General features: G+C 44.3%; 1 protein-coding gene across 1 annotated transcript; it reads right to left on the minus strand.

The window, feature by feature from the left end:
• Positions 1–1,016: 1,016 nt before the first annotated feature.
• On the minus strand, positions 1,017–10,427 carry MLANA (melan-A). Its single transcript, XM_081500929.1, has 5 exons — positions 10,299–10,427; positions 8,973–9,074; positions 6,646–6,742; positions 2,429–2,542; positions 1,017–1,088 (listed from the first exon to the last, which is right to left on the minus strand). Exons 2-5 carry the CDS (start codon positions 9,047–9,049, stop codon positions 1,017–1,019), a joined length of 360 nt encoding a protein of 119 aa, XP_081357055.1. The 5' UTR covers positions 9,050–9,074; positions 10,299–10,427.
• Between the last annotated feature and the right edge of the window lie 15,831 nt (positions 10,428–26,258).

Raw genomic sequence — 26,258 nt, forward strand, 5'->3', positions numbered from 1 at the left:
ATTTGTTTTCATTATTTTCTTTTTTATCTTTATTCCCTACTTACAAAAAGTGATACTGATTTTCCATTTAGAGTGGTGATATAAGTTAAGCCAAAAAACTTTAAGTGAGCTGATCAAAAGAAAAACATTAGACAAATAATAATATGTAGATGTCACATAAATTGCAATGTTGCTATACAAATAAAGACACCATTCCAGAATTTCTGATCCTTTATGATTTCTTCTGTGTGTTCTTTTGAGAGGAATTTGGGAGCCCAAAGGAGCTAAATTGCCTTTGGGACATTTAAGGCAATGTGTCAGCCAAACTAGAGTAGCTTTTACTTGTTTAAGTCCTTACACCACCTTTTGATTTAACAGGAAATCCTTGTCATTAACTATCATAGCATTGAGCATTGAAGTGAAATGTAATTAGAACTGCATGAACTGTATTACTAAAGATACAGGATCTCTGCAGTGTGTTATTATTGCACCATGAAATTGTAGAACACAAAGCGACATCACTGATTCCTGATCAGATGAATCTGACTATAATTTGTTAGGTCATTCAGCTCTTGATCTTAAACCTGTAAAAGTATCATTTTGAGTACTCCATAACACAGACTAACCTGCAACTGTTCTGTTAGAATTCATGTTGATCAAGAGGCTGCTTCTTCAAAAATCAGAGTAGTAGTTAGTTTTTAGCCACCTTTCAACTTAAAAAGAAATCCAGTGATCCCAGAACACACACTTGAATGTTCTCCCTCAGAAAATAACACTGTAGATTTATTTTTACTGGCATAGATAGTATCATCCATTACAATGTTTATTGACAAAGCTTTTCCCATTTTAATACTCCTCATCATTTCCTCAATCAGTATTGCTAGTTGCCCTACAAAGAATTTGACACTCAGCTTATTAGTAGAGATAAGGTACACTGTTTCTACAGCATTCTGAAGCAGAACATTGCATGTCCACATCAAATTCAAGCAAAAGCATGAGGGAAATCATTTCAGCACTTCTCAAGGCCTCGCTGGCTCTCATGGAGAATAATAAGGTGGTGGTGACTGTTCTGCGGACAGTTTCTCATAAGCGGGTGGAGCATTGGGAATCTGTGAGGATGAGAAAGGAGAGCATGGGCTTGACAACAACACACATGGTTCTGGAAGAGGGATTAAGTCAAAATAGTTAGCGTCATGTTTATACGTTTGCTCTGGGTTGAAACTTGTTTGTTTAACTGTCCATATCTAATTTCCACCCAATGAGGTAATTAATGTTAAATTACAAGTCTGTATATTGAAGCATTTGGGTGGGGTGGGGTGGTGGTGGATAATAGCAGAGAAAAAAAGCTAAGTAGCTTTCCCAAAATCTCCTTGGATTATCTTTATCAGTAGAAGCCCCAAGCCCTAACTTATGAATTTTTCAGTCCTGTTACAGACACTGATCATACTGCATCTTTACCACAAGCATAAATCCTGATAGCTGTGTCTAAAGGCCATTGCTTCTATCAACAGAGAACAAATGTATCAGGCCCTCAGTTAATGCTCACAACAACCTTAGGAATATTTCTGTTGTTTTTGTGTTACAGGTCAGGAAACTGGGCACAAGGAGGTTAAATCACTTGATGAATATCTTGCAACTGGCCAGTCATGGAGCTAAGAGTCAAATATAGTAATTTGGCTCTGGAGCCAGTGCTCTCAAAAGCTATAATTACTGCATCTATACCAGGACTGTCCAGTAGAAATAGAGTGTACCACATATGTGATTTTAAAATTCCTAGTAGCTGCATTTTTAAAAATTAAGAGAAACAAGTAAAATTAATTTCACTAATATATTTTATTTAACCCCACTTTCATGTTGAAGTGAGATATTATCACTTCAACCTGTAGTCAGTATAAAACTCATTAGTGGATTTTTATGTTATTTTCCTCATACTAAGTTGTTGAAATCTAGTATGTATTCCAGGATGTCTTAATTCAAAGTAGTGTGTTTCAGGTTTTCAGTAACCACTTGTGACTAGTGGCTACAGTGCAACTATTGGACAGTGCAACTCTATACAATTAATAATAGGCACTTTTTTCCTCTGTTAGATATGTCTATGTTCAGGACAAAAGCAATTATACTAAAAAACATGAGACAAAAGGACATTGTATCCAGAACCAAGTTTTTCCTTTGGGCCTTATAGGTAGATGTTTCATTATTGAACCAGGAAACTCTGGATACGAGAGGACACAATTTAAGAAAACCCTTGTGAATTCCCTTGTTTTTAATCTTACTATTTACTTTTTATTATGGTAAAATATACCATATAAAATGTAGCATTTTAACCATTTTTTAGTCAGTACCATTAAGTATATTCATATTGCCCTTGCTTTTTAAATGGCAATATTTTATTCATTAGAGTTAAAAGTAGTCATATACAGAAACACCAGGATGCAGGATCTCAACCTACCACAGGTTCACAATTGTTCTCTTGAAAAGGCAATTTGCTGTCCTGTTGACCAAGCCCCTCATGTGAACATCTTCCTGTTAGGGTACTTTGAGTACCAGCATGAATGTTTTTGTCCTGAAATGTGAATTCATGAAGGTCAGTGGGTGAGAAAAAATAATTGAATCCGTTAAAGAAAAAGAGAAGGAAGCTGACATTTTAAGAATGAGTTAGTTTTAATCTCGGCCCTGCCACTTATCCTCAGTGTATCCTCAGGTAGTCACTTAATCTCTCTGAATTCCAGTGTTTTCATCAGTAATATGAAGATAATGTCACCTACCTCTCAGAACTAGGCTTTCCCAGTGACTCAGTGGTAAAGAACCCACCTGCCAATGCAGGAGATGTGGAGTCGGAAAGATCCCTTGGAGGAGGAAATGGCAACCCACTCCACTATTCTTCCCTGGAAAAATCCCATGGACAGAGAAGCCTGGCAGGCTACAATCTATGGGGTCACAAAGAGTCGGGCATGACTGAGTGACTGAGCACAACAAAACACCTAAACAGTGCCTGACATCTATTAGTTAGTCAATGAATATTTTTGAAAGGAAGGAGAAGAAGAGTGAAATATAGAACTGGATCTCAGAGAATGATTACAAGAGGAGTAGATCAGAGGTAGGGAGGCAGGAGGTGGTTTTACAGTGAGGGGAAACAGGAACAACTTGATAGCAGGGACACTGTCTATTTCTGCCTTCCCCATAATGATAGCAACATATCTGAAACACTGTGAATGCTTGTGTTGTGATAGAAATACTGTGGTTGTAGTGCTGAGCTTCGAAGTCACATCACAACAATGACAAGTCAGCCTAAGGCTGTTGTGCACTTTGAATTATTGGGGGAAGGGGTGGTAAAAGCTTATAGTTTGGTTATTTGCATAGGTTGAGGGGGTGATGCTCTCCATCCCTAGAATAGAATGACAACAGTTTGTGCAAGACAGAGACATGTACCAAAACAGGGACTGCAGATACCGTTTGCCCAAGTGAAGAGGAGTATTTCATTACTGGCATTGTTTTAAATATCTGGCACATTGTGATCATAAAAAGCAGACTTTTAGTTGCTCTTACCATTAAATTCTCCACAGTAGTCATTTCTCAGACTTTAGAATGCAGCAGTGTCACCTGGGGGGCTTGTTAAACACAGATTGCTGGGCTCACACCCAGAATTTCTGACATAGTAGGTATAGGGTGAAGCCCTATCAATTTGCATTTCTGGCAAGTTCCCAAGTGATACTGATACTGCTGGTCCAGGGCTGTCAGGCGATGCACTTCCTTATTGCCTGTGCCTGGCATGACCCCGCTACTCTCTTACCCTTAGAGGAAGGAGGAGCTCAGGTGGGGGCCATAGAAAAGGAGGGAGTATGTGTCCCTTCTAAAGGGACAAACCACTGCATAGCTGCCAAGTTTTGCCAGATCTTTTGATTTTTTTTTTCAAAAAATAAACTAGAAATTAAGATTTTTACGTAAAATGTTACTTTTAAATGTTTGCACCTAATTCAGTTTTTTAAGTTACAGATCCAAACATTATCTGTGAACCAAATCCACCAGTAGGGCATGAGCAGCTTCCTGGGGTCCTGGCTGAGGGGAACTGGAACAGGAAGGCTGTGCCAGTGTTCAGTGGCTCCTCCACAGTCTTGTCTGTAGACTGTGGTTGATTATTGGTGTTACTGGGTTGAAAGAGAATGGCATCTGGACAGGTCTCCCAGGGAGGAGAAGTGTTTGGATTATCAATTAGATGAGACCAGACGTGGTTGGGGCTGCTACCTATAGCGTCTGCCAGCTGTAAATAACTTTTCCTAAACTCTACTCTGAAATCATTATTGACACTACCTTTTGGAAGGATATAAGCACAAGGACCCCAATCTTGACAAGAGGATCCAAGGAAGTTCTGCTCCCCTCCACAGCTCCCAGTGATATACTTCCAGTAAGGTGCTTAATGGGCTTCCTGGGTAGCTCAGCTTGTAAAGAATCTGCTTGCTATGCAGGAGACCCTGGATCAATCCCTGGGTCGGAAAGTTCCCATGGGGAAGGGATAGGCTAATCACTCCAGTATTCTTGGGCTTCCCTGGTGGCTAAGAGAGTAAAGAATCTGCCTGAAATGCAGGAGACCTGGGTTCCATTCCTGGGTTGGGAAGGTCCCCTGGAGGAGGGCATGGCAACCCACTCCAGTATTCTTGCCTGGAGAATCCCCATGGACAGAGGAGCCTAGCGGGCTACAGTCTTTGAGGTTGCAAAGACTCAGACATGATTGAGCAACTAAGCACAACATAGCACAGCACAAGATGTGTTAATGTTAATGCATTCTCTCCCTTTACCTCGATTATTGGTTTTATTCCTTATTTTTTTAATCCTCACTTACCGTAGGTTAGGAGCATGATTCACTTCCCCAGTTCACTGCCCATGCTATGTATTTGCATCAAACTTCAGTGTGTGTGTTCAAACAGGGTCCTGGGTCCCACCACCAGAGATGGTCCCAGACTACATTTTAGCAAGAACCCTAGGTTATTCGAGTGCCAGGCATTGTGCTAGGCTCTGGAAGTAAAAGGGGAATAAAAAATACTCTCTGCATCAGCTCCAAATGGGATGAAGAGAAGGGGTGGAAGAATCAAAAAGCAAATAACAAATTACAAGGCAACATCATAACCCTGTTCTAGAGGTACACATGAAGTGTATGCTGCTGCTGCTGCTGCTGCTGCTTAGTCGCTTCAGTCGTGTCCGACTCTGTGCGACCTCACAGACGGCAGCCCACCAGGCTCCCCCATCCCTGGGATTCTCCAGGCAAGAACACTGGAGTGGGTTGCCATTTCCTTCTCCAATGCATGAAAGTGAAAAGTGAAAGTGAAGTTGTTCAATCATGTCTGACTCTTCGGGACCCCATGGACTGCAGCCTACCAGGCTCCTCCGTCCTAGCAGAGAGCAAAGAGTTATATTCCCTAACCTCTTAACCCAAGGCTTTGCTAAGGTTGGAGTGTTATTCAGACTCAGGAACTTCTCCTTCCCATAAATGCCACCACACTGGAGGGCTGCTGCTTGGTGACTGTGTCTCCCCACGTTCACCCTGTCTTTCATGATTTATATTTGGGACACCATGGCAAGATGGGCGTTAGGAAAAGGGTCACATGGGACGTCCCAAGCTTTCCAGCAAGAAGAATTTGAAGCTACCATTTTCACCTTCCCCTTCTCCTTCTCAGACTTCCAGGCTCTAGCCCTCCACCCAGACCAGTCCTCCTCTCCATCACAGAACCACTTTCTCTGAATGAAATGTTGCTAAATGAGGAAGGGGACTTTCCAACATGTTTTGTAAAGATAAATTTTTTCCCATTATATATCAACCTCAGAAGCTTTCAGATCTGTAATAACAAAGAGAGAGGAGAGAGAAAAATTGCAACTCTCCTGTTGCTCACTGTGGAGAATCCCTTTGGATGCTTAAGTTCCAAACTGCCACCTGTCTTTGAAGCAAGGTTTCTGAAACCTGTAGTCTTCACAGGTTAGCGACTCTGTTGATGTTGCTCATTTGTGAAGGATCCTGCTACCCCAAGACTGGACATTGTCATTTATTAACTTCCTGCTCATATGGGTAAAGGAGCAAAAATAATAATAAAACCACATCGAGCATCAAAGGAGGGAGGAGCCTGTTAAAAACCTGGCGGTCCTTTGTGCTGCTGAGGGGTGGGCAGTTTCCTCACTGCACTGATGGCTACATGGGTCCTGGCTATGCTGGACTGCTTGCTAATAGAGTTAGAAGAACTTGGAATTCCCAGGAACCTGAAAAGAAAGGGGTGAAGAGGTAGGGTGAGAAGAATGGGCCACCAAGTGGAGTAACAGAGCCAGTGGGAATCCCCAGAAGGATTGGTAAGATCTGAAGTGTCTCATGTACTTCTGTTCACTGTGCAAGAGGACCACGAAGCCTTCCCCCTTGCTCCCAAAACCATCAGCTACATACGCAGGCCCTCGAGTTTGCTGTGAGTGGAATCAGAAAGATGGGCCAAGTTCCTGGTTGGGATTCACGCCTGGGCAAAGGCAAAGGAAGAGTTATAAGATGTATAGTGTAGAGAAAGATGCATCAGAACCATGAATCAGTGCTGGAGGTGATCATGAGACTGTCACCCGACTCCCCAGAACTTCAGAGAAAGAAGGAGAAGGGAGGTCCTGGACCTAGAGGGACTCAGCAGTGGGAACTTTACTGACCTTCAAGCTTTGGTATCCACTTCGTCTTCTGCAGTACCAGCAGCTGAGAAGTAGTAGAATTCCCAGAATCACTGTCAGGATGCCAATCCCTGCAGCCCTGGCCCGAGAGACAGACAAGTCTACCTTGGTATGGAAACCTTGCTCCAGATTATGATGAAACATGTATCAATCTTCTCTCTCCACAGGGGCTTTGTGATCAGAGCAGCATCTCCCAGTCCCCAAGGAGTGTTCCGCCCCACCCCAACCCAGGCATGCATGGACCTCCAGCACGCGTATACAGAGACAGAACCATCTCTAGGAGCCTCTCAGGTGTGTGTCCACAGCAGCAGTGCTAACTGTCGTGGGCCCCAGCACCCAGGCTCCAAGTGCAACAGGTGCAGTGGCAGCTGAGTCTTCTGTGGACTGAGTTATCTTCCCATCAGGGCTAGTTTAAAACATTTTCCCCAACTGTCAGTCCACAAAAAAGAAACGGAAATTCACTTTGACTTAATGTCTGCTGTAAGCTGGGTACCATGATAACCATTCTGTATTCATTAGATTATTTAATTCTCACAACAACCCTGCCAAGCACTGTGGTTAGCACCCTGCTATTGGCTCTGTCACAACAATCCTCAGGAGTAGGTATGACATTCATTTCACATCTGACATCCCCAAGACTTTAGGTTGGTAAAATGCACAAGGTTGCACAACAAGAGAGTGGCAGAACCAGCATTCACAGCGACTGGCCTGAGGTACCCAGCCAGTGCCTTTCTGACCGCATCACCCCTTCCTGAAATGAAGCTGCTACGAGGGCATTCAGTGCGTTCTCATGACTGAAGGCAGATGATTCCATTCCCAGCATGCCTATGCTGTCATTCTACCTCCAAGGTCTGTGGCCACCCCCTCGGGCATCTTGACACACACAGAGCTCTGTTTGAACTCCTCACACCACAGTCACATTGTGCTCACCCCCAGGAAGTGAGAGCCAAAAATGCTGGGATGTGCCAGACACACCATAAGAACCCATTGCCCAGCCAGGCATTGCTCCTCAGATGTCACCCAAATACCTCCTACAAGGGAGTTGCCTGAGATGCATGTTAAAGTACAGATCCTGGGCCCCTGACCCCAAGACCTACTGAGTCAGCCTCTTGGGCAGCAGTGCCTAGGAAGCTTCATTTTCACAAGCTCCCTAGGTGGCTTATGCCGCCTCAACTGAGAACTTCTCAACTGTGGTTTCACAGAGATAGTCTGTTGAGTCATCATACAAATCCTGAAAAATATACTACCTAATACCATGTGCAGTTGCACCCCTCAAGAGTATATTTTTGCTCTTGGGACATTTTTTCAGAAGATCTCACCACCACATCCCATTTGACCATGCAGGGATATTAGAGAATCCCACTAGGGTCTTATGAAGAAATGCTCCAGCCTGAATTCCTCTTCAGTGCCTTTGACAGGTTCTCCATCTCTCTTGCCCCTGCTAGTTCACTCCAGTAAGGAAATTCAACAGTTCTCTCCCAAGATAGCAGGTTTGTGGGAAGTTCTGAGCAGGTCACTTAAGAGATGGTCCAAACAAAACCCAGATTCCTCATTTGTCCTGTTGGAGTCTCCACTCAGAGAGGGGCCCCTCCCACCGCCACCACCCCTTGCCCACTCTTGTCCTTGCAGAGTATGTCCTGTGGCCTGTGTTCCCATCACACTTATACCTGATGAAATTACTCCCATGCCTAACTCTCCCAGCAGGTTGTAAGATTTTTTTCAAAGGAAAGAATAGCATCTTGTTCTGGTGTACATTGCTTAGCACTTAGAAATGTTTAATCATGCAAATACTTATTTTAAAATAATTCATAATACAAAACACCTTTCTTTAGGGTAAAGCATTGATGCAAAGGTTATGACCACCCTCTTCACCTTGGACTCAGTCAGCAGGTGGAGGGACACACCTGCCCTTCAACCTTACTGTCCTTTGGCAACTTGCCTCTGTTCTGTCTGCAAACCACCTCTGGGATCCTGAGTGGAGTAGACAGGCAAGGCTTGAGGACAGAGGCATCATGCTCTTGGACAGATGTTTTTCAGCCTAGGAACCCACGGTAAAGGCCTCATAGCCAAGAATGCAAACAAAAATGGCAAGATCCAGGTTTTTGCCTTCCCTTCCTCTTTGCCTCTTTGGCCTCAGAGAAACCTGAGACCTTCTGTAGGACCTCAGGGTCTCCTTACCTCATTGCCAGGTTTATTTCTGGAGAAATAAACACTAGAGAGATTTACGGACAGACATGTGCTGGTGGAAGCCAGAGGCTGTGTCAGCAAACGGCAAACTGTAACCCCGCTGGGTCTGGTTTTGAACTTACTCTTCAGCCGTGACATAAGAGTGGCTGTGCCCTTTCCTGGGGGAACCATAGAAGAAGTGAGCCTCTTCTCTTGGCATCTTGTAGGGTCAGGCCACGGGACACCTAGCAGCAAGGGCACACAGGTGTCATTTCATGCATCCACAGTGTTCTTACAATGTCAAAAACACCCACAAAGACATTCTTGCTAGGTGACCAAAAATGACATCCAAACCCTCTGTTTTCTCTCTGTGACAGGACTCGTACTTGTTTCGTTCACAGATATCAAGTGGGAATTGCTCAGGTTTTTAACCCCTTTCTACCAACTGAAATTTGAGTTCAAAGAAGAAACCACAAACAAAAGGAAAAAACTTTCAAACTGAGTTGTGATTTGACCTTTAATTTGACTCTATACTATAAACTTGGAGAGAAACAAACAAAAAGCATTTTTATTCATTGCTTACTTTCCCTGGCTCAAGACAGATTAATAAGAGGAGTTATTTCTCTCCAGAGGTATTATTTTATATCAATCCTTAGACAAAAGGCTAAGATGATATAAAGTGCGTGTGCCTTAGCACAGCATCCTTCAAGCCCACTTTCCAACAAAGGAAACTGTCCCCAAAATATGAAATTTTAAACTATGATACAAACAAACAAAAAGTTCATGCACTTCAGCGGTCATCATTAGAATGTCCTTATTAAAAACCAACAATGATTTCTCTTCTCTCCTTGCTATTGTGTTTTTTATTCCTTTTATTGTTCTCGTGAATTGCATAGGTCTGATCCCCATAGAGCCCGTTTAAAACAGCTGAAGAGAAGTGGGAAAGGGGAGTGGAGAGTTCACCCCATGAACCCTTTCCTTGGGGCATTTCATGTGTAATTTGCACTTCCCAGTTGTAAAGAAATCACACTTGACCTTACTGATCATCTCAGGTGAATAATGTGGGGATGAACTCTGTTCAAAATGACAGACACAAAACGAATTCTGCGTTAAGTTGTTTTCTGTAAATCTATACCTCCAGTTTCCAGCCTTGGCAAGCTGTGGGGGGATAGCAAATGTACCTCATCCTACATGAGCCAAGAAAAGTGGTTCTTCAGGGGACTAGACACAGCTGTTCATGAGCCAGTTACAGCCTGAATAACTGCTTTTCCTGGTTCTCTGCTTTGCTTACGGGCAGTCTAGAGGTAGGACCTAGGAGGAGACTTTGTGAACTCTCAAAAGTCGGAGAATTGTGAATATTGAGGAGAATTCTGCCGACATCCAGGTATCAAGGAAGCTGGAGGAGTCCACTGGAATCTCCCAAACCCTGTTCTGTTCTGAAAGAGTGGGTGAAAAGGCATTGCTCTTACCTGCCTGCCTGGGACCAACTCCGTCTGCTGGCTGCTGTTTGTGTGAAGATTGCTTCTCTGGCTCTTCAACTTTTTAATTTTTTTTTTCCTCCTGGTCTTGAGTCCCATGTTAATCACGAGTTTGGATTTCTGATGGGATCGTTTGTGATTGCTTAATTAGCATGAAAGAAACCAACTTCATTCCTCTCCTCAAATAGTCATGGCTCACTGTGGCCTCTTTTTTCCCTTAATCCCAGGGTTTCATCTTAGGGAAGTCATTAGTTTTAATGCTGATCCCTCCTCTGTAGGATTGCCAGATAAAATATAGGCTTTCCAGTTACATTTGAATTTCAGATAAGCAATGAATAGATTTTAGTATAACTGTGTACCATGAAATATTTTTAGTGCAAAAAGTTATTTGCCGTTTACTTGAAATTCAGTTGTAACAGGGCACCCTGTACCCTCCCTCATCTTCACCTCAAAGTGTTGGCAAGCCTTTGGTCTCAGGCCTGAAGGTCATCTAGGAGCATGACCTCCTGATCAAGAAGAGGAATTAGAGGATACCTGAAACTTCCTGAGCTAAGCTCCCAGCTTTTTTGTGACACCCTCAGAGACGACTGTCCTCTGGGAAGAGTGGGTTTCTTGCATTGGCAAGGAGCAGAGAAAATTTCCTCTTTGAAGGTGGATGTGACCTACCTAGAATTTAATTGAAACCAGGGCTAATTCAACCTACATATCCTGCTCTGAGAGTCAAATGTGTACAGCCCAGAAGCATTTCAGTGGGACAGAATTATCATTGCTCACCAGCTCTCTGTAACCATTGTAAACAAAAACTAAACAAAACACCCACCAGAATTAAGGAATGTGAGAGTTCTCATCAGCCAAGGACTTAGATTAAATGACCGCTAAGGTTCCTGTTTACAGCTTCCCTGGTAGTTCAGATGGCAAAGAATTTGCCTGCAATGCAGGGGACCTGGGTTCGATCCCTGGGTTGGGAAGATCTCTTGGAGAATGGAATGGCAACCCACTCCAGTATTCTTGCCTGGAGAATTTCCACGGACAGAAGAGCCTGTTGGGCTACAGTCCATGGGGTCCCAAAGAGCTGGACATGACTGATCGACTAACACAACTACAACACGAGGTCCCCTTCCTCACCTTGCAGATCTTATGGTTCTTTTCAGTTCCCATTGGACTGTCTTGTGTGAGGGCATTATCGGCACTGGATAATCATCAGTGGAAATGACATGGGAGAAATGAAACAGCAAAGTGAGGTTGATCATTATTAGGTGAGATCCTTGTTCTCTCCTTTCTGAAAAGGAGAGAAAATGCAGACAGATCTGAGTGACAAGAAGGAGTCAGCCATTCCAAGATGGATGGAGAGTGTTTCATAGAGAAGAACCAGTGCAAAGGCCCCACAGCAGAGAAAGAATGAGACTTGGTCTGGACTCCCAGAACTGAGGCTGATTTAGGAAATTTCATAAGAAAATCAGGAAGGATAGAAGCCTTTGGTGTCAAGGGATTTGAGGAGATCAACTTTAATCTGAGGCTCAGGTTTATGCCCAATAACTCCCAGGAAAGCCTAGTGGTGGGTGCTAGTCTAGAAAGAAGGATGCAGTTCTTTTATTTACTTTATTTTTTTTAATTTTTAATGTATATTTTATTTTTTAGAACAGCTTTAGATTTACAGAAAAATATGAAGATAATACATAGAAACCCCACACCCAGTTCCCCTATTATTAACATCTTAAATTAGTTAACAATAATGAACCAGTAACTAAAGCCATATCTTACTCAGATACCCTTAGTTTTTTACCTATGTCATTTTTCTGTTCTAGAATCCTACAAGATGCGTTAACTAAAGGATGCAGTTCTTGTGTATTGTCATATGTGAAACAGAGCACCATTCCATGTTCGATGCATGTGACAAGGGCTCGGGGCCGGGGCAGTGGGATGATCCAGAGGGATGGGAGGGGGAGGGAGGTGGGTGGGGGGTTCGGGAAGGGGAACACATGTAAACCCATGGCTGATTCTTGTCAATGTATGGCAAAAACTATTACAATATTGTAAAGTAATTAGCCCCCAAGTAAAATAAATAAATTTATAAAAAAAAAAAAAAAAAAAAAAAAAAAAAAAAAAAAAAAAAAGGATGCAGTTCTGAGCCTAGAGACTGAAATGTGCCACTAACGTGGCCCCCTGGATGATGAGCAGCCAGACCAGAGAGGAGGAAGGTACTGACCTGGATCTCCGGGCAAACGGAAGCTCCTGGGTCTTGCTCAAGTCCCTCAGTGATGTGAGCTAATCCGGGGGCCCTGAGTGTACCCGGGCACCATTCCAGGGTGGAAACTACAAGGTAGCTGGCATTGTCCACTCCCCCAGAAGAGGCTCTGGGACCAGGCCCAGCACACTGGGGATACTGTGACCTGTCTTGGCACTTTCCCTCCAGCTACTCTGCTTTTTGGAGCTCAGCAAGGGAGCCTTGATCAGATCTTACAGGGGCATCTCTTTAGGTCTTTGAGTGGTTTTGCAGCCTCTGGGGTACCCAGTTCTGTTAGGGTGAAGCACTCAGGATGAGCTGGGGTGGCTTCTTTAAATAAGTCACCAGGGAACCTCAGCCTCAAAATCCTACACATCCCGTTTCCTGAAAGTGCCTCCAGGAGTTTCCTTTGCCTCAGGCTCCTAGTCATTGTCCTTGGACTGGCCTAGGCCCCAGGTTCTGCCCCAGAGCCAGTCCAGCCCAGCCCAGGCTCCACTTGCCCTCACCCTACCCCCAACCCCCTAGTGATTTCTCTTCTTCCCTGGCATAACATTCTTCCCTGGTGTAACATCTACCCACCACCACCACCACCAACAACAACAGGCTCACAGTTGGGGCTCTAAAGTCCAAACTGCCCGCACTTCCTCTCTTCCGTCTGTGTGACCTTGGGTAAATCATAAACCTCTTAGAACATCATTACATGCATCTAAAAAAAAGAGAGTTATTAATAGTATCTACTCCCTAGATTGGTTGTAAAAGTTAAAGGAGATAAGGCTTACCACCTGCTTGGCACAGAATGAGTTTAACGATAGTGTGAGCTGTTACTACAAGGTTGACGTACCCACTACCCCTTTGGCCCAGTTCAGACCTGCCTGAGTGTGGATGTGACACTGCACTTCCTGTGCCCCAGACTCCGGATTAGAGTTTAGCACCTGGCCCACCACTGACTTGTTCTCTGCTGCCACCTGGTGGGCCTTGGTCCCCTTGCACCACAGGCCACCCACCACATGATGAAGCAGCTGGGAGGGATTGCAGAGATGCCTCTTTGATCTTTTCAAAACCCTCTTGTTCACAGTGCTCAGGAACCAGAGTCCCCTTCACTTTTCCTTCTTGGGGATTAGAACCTTCTTCAGTGCCCCACAAGACTGTGAGCTCTTGCTCTCTTACCACACCTCAGTAGAAAATGCTAGAATATTATGAAAGGCATCGTTGTAAATGGGAGTTGTTGGTGCTGCCCTTTTGTAGGAGAAGCTAAACAAACAGAACTTGCTTACCAGAAAGTAGAGAAGACAGGTAGACATCTCTGCAGTTATTGAAGCAGGCCGCAGACAGTACTCTCTCCCTTCCCCCAGTGGAGTCCTGGACCCAGTCAGAATGGCCTTGAATCCCAGCTCCCATTATTACCTGTGCGACCTTCAGCAAGTTTCTTAAGCTCTCTGAGCTTCGGCAACCCCATCTACAAAATGGAAATGAATAATTATTACAGAATTGCTGTGAGATTTAAATGAGACGAAATACATAAAATCGTCCAGTGCAGTGCCTGGCAAATTACTAAAAATTGAGAAAGGCTGATGCCTCCAGGAATCTCCTGTGGATGTGCAAATAGGCTTAAGAGGGTGGGATAGCAGCATAAACCTGTGAACTAATAATGATCAGCTGTGGTATGATAGTTGCTCAGTGCTAATCAGTGAACAAGTTATACTGCCTGTGGCATAAAGGGCTGTTAGTCAGAGACATTCTGAGGGTGGAAGTGGCAGTGGTGAGGTCCAGACGGAGCAGAATGAAGGTGCATCTACACGGGGGGGCCTAACAGGGAAGGTCCAGCCGCCTGGGGGCCACTGGAGGACAGCAGGACCACCACCTCCCCCTTTCCGCTTCTCCCTTAGGCACACAAGAGCAAGAGTCGACTTCTACGGGTCTCAGGCTGGACTCTCACGAGGGCGTCAGGAGACTCCATCATTCCTCGATCCAACAGGTAAGTTGTTCGGGGAGAACTAGCGTCAGTCCCAAGGCTTGCACAGAAGCTGGTTGTGTAGGAGAACAATGGCCCAGTTCCTGAGGCTGTTCAGGTGCAGAGAAAAGAGCATTAATAAATCAGAAATGGGATTTAACAATCCCGTGGCCACTTCTGACCAGTCAGTATCAAGAGGGATGGGCTCGCGGGACTGATTGGAATGATCTTTGGGGTAAAATGCTATGTTTACCACCATGTCAGATAATATGGGAGTCACCCCAGATTCCTGCCTAGGAAGAAGCGGGGGTGTGGGCTCTTCTCGGGGACAGGAGGCACATGAGAAGTTTCTTAAAGGAAGATGAGTTTCCTCTGAGTCTGGAAAAGTGAGCAGGGGGTCGCCAGACATGAGATGGGGAGAGCGCGTTCAGTGCAGAGGGTAAGTAAATGTTCACGAGTCACGACTTGGGAGCCAGGTTGGGAAGGTGACATCCACATGGAGGGAGGGTGCACAGGTGTGGGCCTGTGCGGGTTTGGGGGACTGCTCGAAGTTCTGTATGGCTGGAGTTCAAAGTACAGAAAAGGAGTGTAGTCCTGAGGTTCTGAAGCTCAAAGCACGTGAACGCCATGCCGCGGCTTTTGACCCTTGTTTGCTGGTTGCATTGAGTCACAGAAAGGTTGTAAGCAGGGAAAAAAACACTGAGGCTGATCAGACTCGGGGTCAGTCTGTTTTCCACTGTCATGGTATTTAATCTACCTCCTAGGTGGCTGTGAGGATGACCTGTGCTGTCGTTGTGTGTGGAAACATTTTGTGAACCATAAATCATATTGACGTGAAACCTAGAAGCAGCAGTTTGCCCTTAAATGTTGGGGCAATGTGTTGGCAACATGGAGGGATGAATAGGAGAAAGCCTGGGTTTCGGATTCTGGTTCTGAGTCAAATGCTGGCTCCGCCATGGACTGACTGTGGTCCTCAGGTATGCAAGGTTCCTGGCACTAGTCTGCTCATCTACAGAATGCAAACAGCGTCTGTCTCTCTGGGGGGCTGTCAGGCTCATGGGCCTGGCATGCAGTGAACTCTTGTATTAAGGTTCTTTGCTTGCTGGCAACACAAACTTGACTCTGGCTACTTAAGGATATAAGAAAATTAATGGAAAGTTATAGAAGTGTCCCACATAATTAAAATACACACAAAAAACTAAGCATACCAGATCTTAAGAAGGAATAGAGCTGAGTTCTACCTGGACACAGGTGGTAGGAATTAATTAATGGATGACCCTTCAGGTTGTTGTTATCAGGAAGAAATCAGCTCTGACTACATTCCTCCTTGTTTAAGTATGAGATTTAAATTGATTGGAGGATCTTGCTTGGGGTCTCATGTTCAGGCATGGACTAACGGTAGGGGCAGGGATGCTTAATACCCCACCAAGGCTGATAAAGCAGAGAAGGAGAAATTTTCAGAGGGCATCTGGTGTTTTGTTACTGATATGAGAAGGAAGGGATGCAGGAAAGACAAAGACAGACTTCAACAACATTTGGCAAATGATGGCTGTCACAAGGCTCCCCAAGTGAGGATTTATCCCTGAGAAGTCTCCCTAGTTTTTTCTGTTTCCCAGTCGGCACTGTGAGAGGAAGTCCTGTGAGCGGAGACTGTGGAAGGCTGCCAGATGCTCCCTGTTTGTACTCCCTTCCTACCACTTACTCGGTGGTGTTGACATGTCTGTTCATCTCTGATGTGTCCATGGGTTCCCGAGCCCCACTGTGGGTGGGATTCACGTGTCTCCATATCTCTAGTGCCTGCTACAGAGCCTGGTGCATGATGGAACCTCAGTGAACTGAACTCGTGCTCCATCTCATCCGCAATGAAGTTTTTAGGAGGTACGGTCATCAGAGAAAAATGGGATAACATCTCAACATTAAGGACAACACAGCTGTCTGCTTCAGCATATTTTTATCTTTTAAATTTTGAAAGAAATCCTCCTTTCCCTACACAACTGTCTCCTAGAGCCTGGTATCTCTCTTGGCAGGTATTGCCCTGAAGACTTAGTGGGGGGTTAGTGATGGGAAAGGGTCTTAATCACTGTTCACAGCTCTTCAACAGTGCCTGCCACATACAGAGGAGTGTTCAGAGGAGGAAAGGGCTCTAGAGTGTAGCCTTGAGGGTCCTGGGTGCTGGCACATTGAGGGGAGAGAGCCATGATCTCCAAGCCTCCCTCTTCCCTTTTAGTATCAAAGAGCTAAAAGGGTTAAGAAAGTTTTTGCAAATAATAAACATTTGAAGTATTAGCTGCCATCTTCCTCTATGTCTCTGGAAGCTCTTTTTCCAGATTTCCTTCCATGGCCACAAAATCTACAATCCCATGAGAAATTCTGGCTTCTAAGGGCTGACATTTTGATGTTCCCATAGTTTTTTGTTTTATTTTTAAGATTTATTTATTATTTATGACTGTTCTGATTCTTCATTGCTGTGCATAGGCTTTCTCTAGTTTCAGCACATGGGGGCTACTCTTCATTGCAGTGTGTGGGCTTCTCATTATGGGGGCTTCTTTCATTGCAGAGCATGAGCACTAGGCTCAAGGGCTCAATAGTTGTGGTTCCCAGGCTCTGGAGCACAGGCTCAATGTTTGTGGTGCATGGGCTTAGCTGTCTCAAGGCATGTTGGATCGGAACCTGTGTCTCCTGCATTGCAAAGTGGATTCTTAACCACTGGACCACCAGAGAAGCCCCATAGTTTTTATATTTTGAGGGAGTGACCATTTATAACGAACTTTTGGCTATGTTTCAGTAAGAGAAGGTCATTTGGCTCACCCATAAGACGTGCTCCGTTCTGCCTTCCTGCTAGTCTCCCAGAATGCCTGGAAATAACCCCAGACCTTAGACAGATAAAAACACAAACTGTCTCTGTGTAAAGAGTATTTTCTGTGTGTGAAGCAAAAAAGAACAAACTCAATGGGAATTTAAGCAATTTCATTTCATCCATCGGGGGTGAGATCCTGGGATTTCAAGAGCAATGTTGGGATAACAGGGAAGAGGTGGAACTTGAAATTGCCGAAGGTCAGAGTCGTGCTTTATCCCTTCTTTCTAACTGTTTCTGTGGAGATGATGGGTGGATATGCTGTCTATGTCAGATATTTTAATTGTTAAAGAATTGAATCTTGATTTTCTTTTACAAAGAAGTTTCTACATAGCATTTTGATTTTAATTGTTATGTTAAAAATAATCTGATTAACTTGAGTTATCATCTGAAGGGGAGGTCCCAGCTCTGGGCCTTTTTTTCTTTTTTTTTTTTTTTTAGCATAGCCATGGATTGGATAAATCCATCATTTCTAACATTCTGCTGGTAAACAAGCCAAAACCTCAATAGACTGACCTTGTGAGTCAAATCATCCAGTTGCCTTATCTCTGTGTTACCTTCCTGTGTGTTATACCTGAGCTTATTTGACTGGACCAGCCCAGTGTCCATTTGTCAGTTAGTTTAGGGGAGCTTCAGGGGCCCAAGTTAGAACCTCTATTTTAAAGAGGCAGTGCTTGCTAAGTCGCTTCAGTCGTGTCTGACTCTTTGCGACCCCATGGACTGCAGCCCACCAGGCTCCCCTATCCATGGGATTCTCCAGGCAAGAATACTGGAGTGGGTTGCCATGCCTTCCTCCAGGGGATCTTCCCAGCCCAGGGATTGAACTAGCATCTTCTGCATTGGCGGGCGTGTTCTTTACCACTAGTGCCACCTGGGAAGCCCCAAAAGAGGCAGTAGTGGCCCCCAAGACCAATGTGGAACCAGTGTCAGGTGCTGCTGGCTTTCAAGATTAGGGTTGAATTTGACCAAGAGAATACAGACTTCATATTGCCAATTAGTGTGCATACAGGTTTATGCAGCTTTTTGGGGATCAAAAGAAGATTGCTCAGCCAGGGTTTTAAGGAGACTGCCTGAGAGCATTAGGCTGTGGTGGGATCAGGGGATTGCACTCCAGAAATTGTGTTTCTTGATGTTTCTTTGTATTTTTCTAGAGGTATTTAGTAAAATTTTTGTAATATTTCAGCCAGTATCAGCTCTACCAGGAGAAACCAAAGAATTTTAATAAAGTGTCAGAATAGCCCTTGCAATCAATAGGATAGCAACACATAGTAAAGTCAGAGGACCCCAAGGGGAAGGAAAAGTCCCAGAGGTGAGGCTGGCACTCAAGGCCCAAGCAGCTCTCTTTGCCCAGAGTTTCCTTCCAAGTCTAAATTCATGAATTCAGGTTTTTCCAGTGTATCTTATTGGCCTGAAAGATTGGAAAACACTGATCTAAACAAGCTTAAACAGATTGATTTTGTTTTAACTATAACTCTCTGGACATCCTTAGTTTTCTAATGCACTTTATGAGTCTTCAGGGAAAGCCAATGTCCAGTGGAGTTTCTCAAGGCATCTTGTCACATAGGTGAATCTCCATGGTGCTCCAAGAACACCTTGGAGCTGTGTCACCATGAAGGGTCATTATCAGTCCAACTTCTCATGTGATTGGCCTTTCCCTTCAGGTAGTTAACAAAGAGCCTAAATGAGTCCCTTTGCATGAAGAGTTCAGGCCATAAATGTACATTAAATGTATTTTTACTGTGTGTCAGAAACTGAGTGAAGTCATTAATGTAGGTTATCTCATTTTCTCCTTGAAGCCCCGCAGCAGAGCTGTCAGGTGGGTGTTATTATTACCTCCACTTAACAGAGGAGACTGAGGCCTGTGGAGGTTGGGTAACTTACCCAAGGTCATTAGATAGTAACTGGCAGAGTGGAGATGCCCGAACTCCCATACTTAAATATGGTGCTTCCCTTAGAGGAAAACTGCCTAGTAATTAAACACAGTCCACCATAGGAAATGTTAAGACTGATTACCCTTCCCCAGAGTCATTTATTTAGAACATGTGTCCAGGAACCCTCTATGTGGATTATTCTTTGACCTTCTCAAGGGCAGAGACTTTTGCATTATCAGTTGCTGGCACAAAGCAAGGTCTCACAGATATTTCTTTCTTTCTTTTTTTTTTTAATTGATGTGTAGTTGGTATACCGCAGCTATTTCTTGGATGAGTGAATGAAATAATGAAGAGATGACTTTACAACAGATTTTGATGATCTGTTATTTCCTAATTGAAAATTGCCCACATTCTTTCATCTAATCAATAAATATTTGTTGAGCACCTATGATATGCCAAGGACTCATTAGTCACCAGAAAATTTTAGTTGCTTTTTCCCTTACTGAATCCGATATGTCATGTGAGAGCTATGTGAGGAGTATGCCCTTCTCAAACTATATGTGGACAAATGAGATAGACACCCCTTTCTTTCTTTTCTTTTTTTTTAATTGGAGGATAATTGCTTTACAGCATTCTGATTGCCTTCTGCCATATATCCACATGAATCAGCCACGGGTATACATATGCACCCTTCCTCCTGAAACCCCCTCCCATCTCCCACCTCATCCTACCCCTCTAGGTTGTCACAGAGCACTGGGTTGAGCTCCCTGATACATCCCTTTCTTGTATGAATTCCTCAGTATTATAAATCATATTGGTTGCTTGGGGAGGTGTGTTCTGTGCTAGTGGTTAAGAGTTGGAAGGATAATGCCTCAAAAGAAAGAATTGCATGCACCATTAACACTCACAGGCTGGGAAACACAGAAGGTATTTAATAAATGCTTATTAGAGAAATGCATGCAGACATTCAGGATTGAGTCCTGTTCTGGGCCCCAAAGGGAATGATCACCTTTAAGTAGCTTGTCAAGGTCACTACCTGCTAGATAACCTTCCCTGGGGCCCATGGTGTGGCCATTTTGTGCTCTTTAGAGGGCATTGATCGAAATGAGAAAAGTTAACATGAGAATCTACCCATGTCAGGAAATTCTACTTGGGCCTTTCCCATGAGGGATGAATGAATTGTTGTCATTCGGTCACTAAGTCATGTCCGATTCCATGACCCCATGGACTGCAGCATGCCAGGCTTCCCTGTCCTTTACTATCTCCCAGAGTTTGCTCAAACTCCATCCAGTGAGTCAATTATACCATCCAACATCTCATCCCCTGTCGCCCCCTTCTCCTTCTGTGTTCAATTTTTCCCAGCATCAGGGTCTTTTCCAATGAGTTGGCTCTTCACATCAGGTAGCCAAAGTATTGGAGCTTCAGCTTCAGCATCATTCCTTCCAATGAATATTCAGGGTTGATTTCCTTTAAGATTGACAGGTTTGATCTTCTTACTGTTCAAGGGACTCTCAAGAGTCTTCTTCAGCACCACAGTTTGAAAGCATCAATTCTTCAGCACTCAGCCTATTTTAATGGTCCAACTCTCACATCCACATGACTACTGGAAAAACCATAGCTTTGACTAGATAGACTTTTGTCGGCAAAACGATGTCTCTGCTTTTTAATATGCTGTCTAGATTTGTCATAGCTTTTCTTTCAAGGAGCAAGCATCTTTTAATTGCTGCAGTCATTTTAATCATAGCTGCAGTCACTGTCCTGCAGTAATTTTGGAGCCCAAGAAAATCAAATCTGTCACTGCTTCCACTTTTTCCCATTCTATTTGCCATGAAATGATGGGACTGGATGCCATGATCTTATTTTTTTGAATGTTGGGTTTTGAGCCAGCTTTCTCACTCTCCTCCTTAACCTTCGTCAAGAATTCCTCTTCCCTTTCTGCCATTAGGGTGGTATCATCTGCATATCTGAGGTTGTTGATACTTCTGGCAATCTTGATTCCAGCTTGTGATTCATCCAGCCTGACATTCACACGATGTACTCTGCATATAAGTTAAATAAGTAGGGTGACAATATACAGCCTTGATGTACTCCTTTCCCAATTTTGAACCAGTCTGTTGTTTCATGTCTGGTTCTAACTTTTGCTTCTTAACCTGCATACAGATTTCTCAGGATACAGGGTTCAAGTCCCATGTTTGCTGTTTATTAGCCATATGACCTTGGATTAGTTATCTGACTTTTCTTAGTCTCAATTTACTCAACCATAAAGTGGGAACAGTATTTTTTTTTTTTTAAGATTATTCTTATTTAAGTTCTTCCAGATTGCAAAGAGAAACCCATAGGGGACCTCAGATGAGGTGGAGAAGTGTGTTGTTAGGAAGAACAGGGTGTCTCCAAGGCTGAGCTGGAAGCTGCTTCATGGAGGCTAGGGAAAGCCCCATTTTCATTAAGGAGGTGGCTGTAGCTTCAGTGACTTGTCAGCCAAAGGCCCCCACTGCTCCTTCTGGTACTTCTTGTTATCTCCCTATCATGCTTGCAGTCCTTACCTGAAGGATCTGACAGAGCTAGTTTGTCGTTGTCCAGAATGGAGCACCCCCATAGGGCAATGTTTTTGCACCAGGCCACCTCATGTCCAGAGCTCTCTTTGGCTCAGGAAGGATTCCCTGGTCTTGCCAGCTGGAGTCGTCATCCCTGAGGAACAGCAGAGTCATCTGGAGAGGACAGCTGAAGGCCATTTTGGCTTCCAGTGTGTATTAGTTTCCTAGTGCTACTCTAAGAAACTAACACAAGCTGCGAGCCCTAAACAACAGGAATGTACTGTCTCACAGTTCTGGAGGCTACAAGTCTGAAGTCACAGTATCAGAGGGACATCCTCCCTCTGAACCCTGGAGGGAAGAATCCTTCCTTGCTTTTTCCAACCTCTGGTGTTTGCTGGCAATCTTCTGCACTCTTCAACTTGTAGAAGCGTCTTTGCAGTTTCTACCTCCACTGTCACCTGTCTGTCTTCTCTGTGTCTCCTCTTCACATGGCCTTGTGCCCTCTCTGTGTGTCCAGTCATATCAGATTAAAGGCTCACCCTGCTCTGATAGGGCCCCATCTTAACTAATACATCTACAACAGCTTTATTTTCAAGTGAGGTCACATTTTGAAATACTAGGAGTCAGGACTTCACTGTATCTTTTCAGGGGACACAATCACTCGTAACAGAATTTCACAGACTGCCCAGAATCTACCCAGCAAGTTCATGGTGAATGTTACTCAAGATGATAACATATAGTTTCTGCCATGATGTCACATAAAATAAAAGTGTTTCCCCAAGTTCAGTGATCCTCAAACTCGTATGTCAGCAACAGCCCCTGGGGACAGGTTAGAAAAATATATTCTCAATGCCCCCTCCAGACATGTCAAATCAGAAACTTGGGTGGGACCCAGAAATGTGTGTTCTAACAGGTCCTGCAGGTGATTCTAACACAAGCCAAGGTTTGGAAAAAGTTTTTTTTTAACATTCAGTTCTCTGGCATGGGCAGAAGTATAGGCTGACAGAGAGAAGGTTGAACCCACTCATAGCTTCCCAGGAAAGCTTTCTGAACAGCCCCAGGCCCAGTCCTGCCAGTCCTTAGAGGCCTGTTGCTGCCCCTCCCTGGCCATGAGCCAGCCCATCCCACCATGGCCTCACATGTTGACACCCTCACATGTTGGGCCACATCTGATCTGTTACGATTATGCCTTTGTGGGAATGTTCTCCACCTCACAGTCTGGGGGTAGTAGCTCTAAGGATAGGGGCACTCCCACCCTCCCACCTGTCATAAGCATGCGCCTCTCTCTCACTGCCCTCTGCAGAAAGAGTTGGCTGGTCTGAATGATCTGAAGGTAATGAATGGTCTCTTCTGAGACACAGAGAGATGAGATGACCCACCAGGTCACACAAAGGTGTGTGACAGAACCAGACCCAACACTAGCACTGCCAGCACCAACTCAACAGTTCTTTCCACTGATGTGGCAAATTCCATCCCTGCCATTGGGTTTGCTGGTTCTGTGACATCACTCAGGCAAATGCCTAAACCATCATACTGGTTCTGAACTAAGCAATCCGTCACCTTTGGCAGAAGATGACCAAACAGAGGGAGACTGTGTTTTGGCACCAGAGTCCCTGGCAGGAAGGACCCAAGCTGTCTTTCTTTGTCTCTGCAGACATGTTTAGCTCTGAAGGCAGGCAGGTGAATCTCTGAAAGGTCAACCTAACAGGGCTTTCCCATTGTTTCCCATTCCCCACACGTCTACCGCATAGGGAAACTCGTGCCCTCCTGTTCCATTTTGGTTCTCCTGAGCAGGGAACTTTGAGGTTCAAATCTCCAGCCTTGGGATTTCTCTGTTTTGTTCATGAATCATGAACTTCTCCTCCCTCCCCTTCTCTAGGCTGCATCAACCTAGAGGTACAGGCAAGACCAAATGGTGGCAAGTTCAGGCAGAGAGCTGAGTCTGCAGCTGCTGCTGGTCCATTGCTCTGAGGCTGAGTCATCCTGGGGTGTCTGAAACCTTCACCATCCCCAGTTCTCACAGGGTCTCTGGTGGCCTCTGGCTCATGACCTCAGTAGTGTTGCTGCTTCCTGTGGTCAGAGGTCTCCTTCATGTGGCTTCTGATGCTTTTTTCTCTCCTCTGGTCTTGAGTGAGACTGCCACCTGGAAAGCCAAATGTCCAGCTTCTGGCTGGACAGAATGTCATCTTGTGGGCAGGTTTGGGCCTTCCTCTTTCTTCTCTCGCCACCCAGAAAAGGGCAGGCTCCCAGCCCAGGCAGAAGCAAAAACCCTCATCCATCCCTGGGCCAAGTCACTGTGCACCTGCTTCCTGGGATCTCCCTCCTTCCCTTTCCCTCACAGTTCTGAGTTGTCCTTCCTTCCAGGCAAGATACTCTGTTAAATGCACACATTATGTGTGTGTGTGTGTATGCGCATAAACATGTTTTATTTCAGGAATGTGAAATAATTTTACCTTTAAATATTCCTTTTCTAACATTCTTCTTTTCCTAGACCTGAATTTGTTTTGTTTTGTTTTTTAAATAAATTAAAAAAGAATTATTCGTTTACCTGAAGGCTTTGTCTGGTTGTAGGGATGGGGGCTACTCTTTGTTGCGATGCACAGGCTCTAGGCGTACAGGCTTCAGTAGTTGCAGTACCCGGACTTAGTTACTCCGAGGTATGTGGAATCTTCCTGGACCAGGAATCGAATCCATGTCCCCTTCATTAGCAGGCAGATTCTTATCTACCACCAGGGAAATCCTAGATGAATTTCTTCCCTGGATGATTCCTTCTCTCCAAAAAACTTCTTTTAACATTTCTTTAAGGCGGCTCTCCTAGCAACAGATTCAATTTTTGTTTGCCTTAGACAAAGTTTTTACTTCTCCTTCACCTTTGAAGGATAATTTCACAGGATACAGAGCTCTAAGTTGGTGTTTTTTCCTCTTAACACTTTAAGTATTTCACACCACTCTCTTGCTTGCATGATTTCTGAGGAGAAGCTTGGATATAATTCTTCTTGACTGCTCTATAGGTAAGATGTTTTTTTCCTCTGACTTTTTTGGGAGATTTTTTCTTTTATTTTCTATAGTTTGAATATGATATACTTAGGTGTAGTTTTTGTTGACATTTATCTTGCTTGGTATTCTCTGTACTTCCTGTATCTGTGGTTTGGTGTCTTGACATTAATTTTAGGAAGTTCTGTCATTATTTCTTCAAATATTTATTTCCTCCTCTTTATTCTCCTTCTGGTGATACTTTTAAAAATCAAAGATCTCTTTCCTTTAAACCTTTGCACTGATGAGGTTACTACATGTCCAACCTGGAAAAGATTGTTGGGCTTGTAAGTACCATTTCAGCCTCATCTGCCGATACACATAGCGTAACCGCTGGAACTTCACCTGTATGAACGCATTTTGGACATCAGCTGGGATGTGGTTAAACTGTTCTTCTAATCCAACTCCTGATCTTATAGGAAACCAGCCCCCTCCCCACATTTCAGCGCCCTCCCTGGCGTCACGTCTTTACACTTCTTCCTCTTATATTTGTGTCCACTCTGCTGGCCTGTTTCTTCCCCATGTCAGTTCAGAAGCAAACTCAAGCTCTCTTTCTGTGGTTTGCACCAAAAAATCCACTGAAACCACTCTAGCTAATGGTGGAGATGCATACTGAGATGTTTAGCAGTGTACTGAGGCCTGAAGCATGTTAAAAAACAAGATGGACTGATGTGGATAGAAGAATGCACAGATGAGTAGATGTGATAAGATGCTAGTTGGAAAATCTAGGTATATGGCTGGTTGCTTTCTTTTTTTTTTTTTTTTAGCTCTTCTATATATTTGAAAATTTTCCACAATAAAATTTTGGGGGAAAGATTCATTGCTGCTGCTGCTGCTAAGTCGCTTCAGTCGTGTCCGACTCTTAGCGACCCCATGGACTGTAGCCCACCAGGCTCCTCCGTCTATGGGATTTTCCAAGCAAGAGTACTGGAGTGGGGTGCCATTGCCTTCTCCGGAAAGATTCATTACACCCAGCATTTTGTGATTTTTTTGTAACTTGAATGAAGAAGGAAGGGGTTGAAAGAAATGACATGTGTGTGCGTGCTAAGTTGCTTTGGTGGTATCTGAATCTTTACAACCCTATGCACCATACCCTACCAGGCTCCTCAGTCCATGAGATTCTCCAGGCAAGTCCATTCCCTTCTCCAAGGAATCTTCTGGACCCAAGGATCGAACTCGAGTCTCCTACATCTCCTGCCTTGCAGGTGGATTCTTTACTGCTGAGCCACCAACAGGCATTTAGCCTTCTGCAACTTGCTCATTCTGTCCCCTCACTCTCTTCAAAACTAACAGAATTCTGCCCCTCTTCCAAGCAGGGCAGTCCCATCCACCCCTTAAAGCCCTCTGGAACCTCACTCGCAAGCTATGTAGAGTCACTGAAGAAACAATGCTTTGCCTGAAAGGCATCTGCAAACATCTGTCTCCTGTGAAGAATTCTCAATTCTGCATCAGGCCACCTCAGCTCCGAAGTTAACTAGGGCCTC

Source organism: Giraffa tippelskirchi, chromosome 1 (genome assembly GCF_054371585.1).
Source record: "Giraffa tippelskirchi isolate mGirTip1 chromosome 1, T2T-mGirTip1v1.2.pri, whole genome shotgun sequence".
Lineage (NCBI taxonomy): Eukaryota > Metazoa > Chordata > Mammalia > Artiodactyla > Giraffidae > Giraffa > Giraffa tippelskirchi.

Bases quoted from the DNA above. Each gene is read 5' to 3' on its own strand.
- MLANA (XM_081500929.1), bottom strand. From the start codon at position 9,049: ATGCCAAGAGAAGAGGCTCACTTCTTCTATGGTTCCCCCAGGAAAGGG. The intron at 2,543-6,645 runs GTCAGTAAAGTT...TTCACATTTCAG, and splicing joins GTGGATACCAAAGCTTGAAG to GACAAAAACATTCATGCTGG. The intron at 1,089-2,428 runs GTAGGTTGAGAT...TCATCCTCACAG, and splicing joins AGAACAATTGTGAACCTGTG to ATTCCCAATGCTCCACCCGC.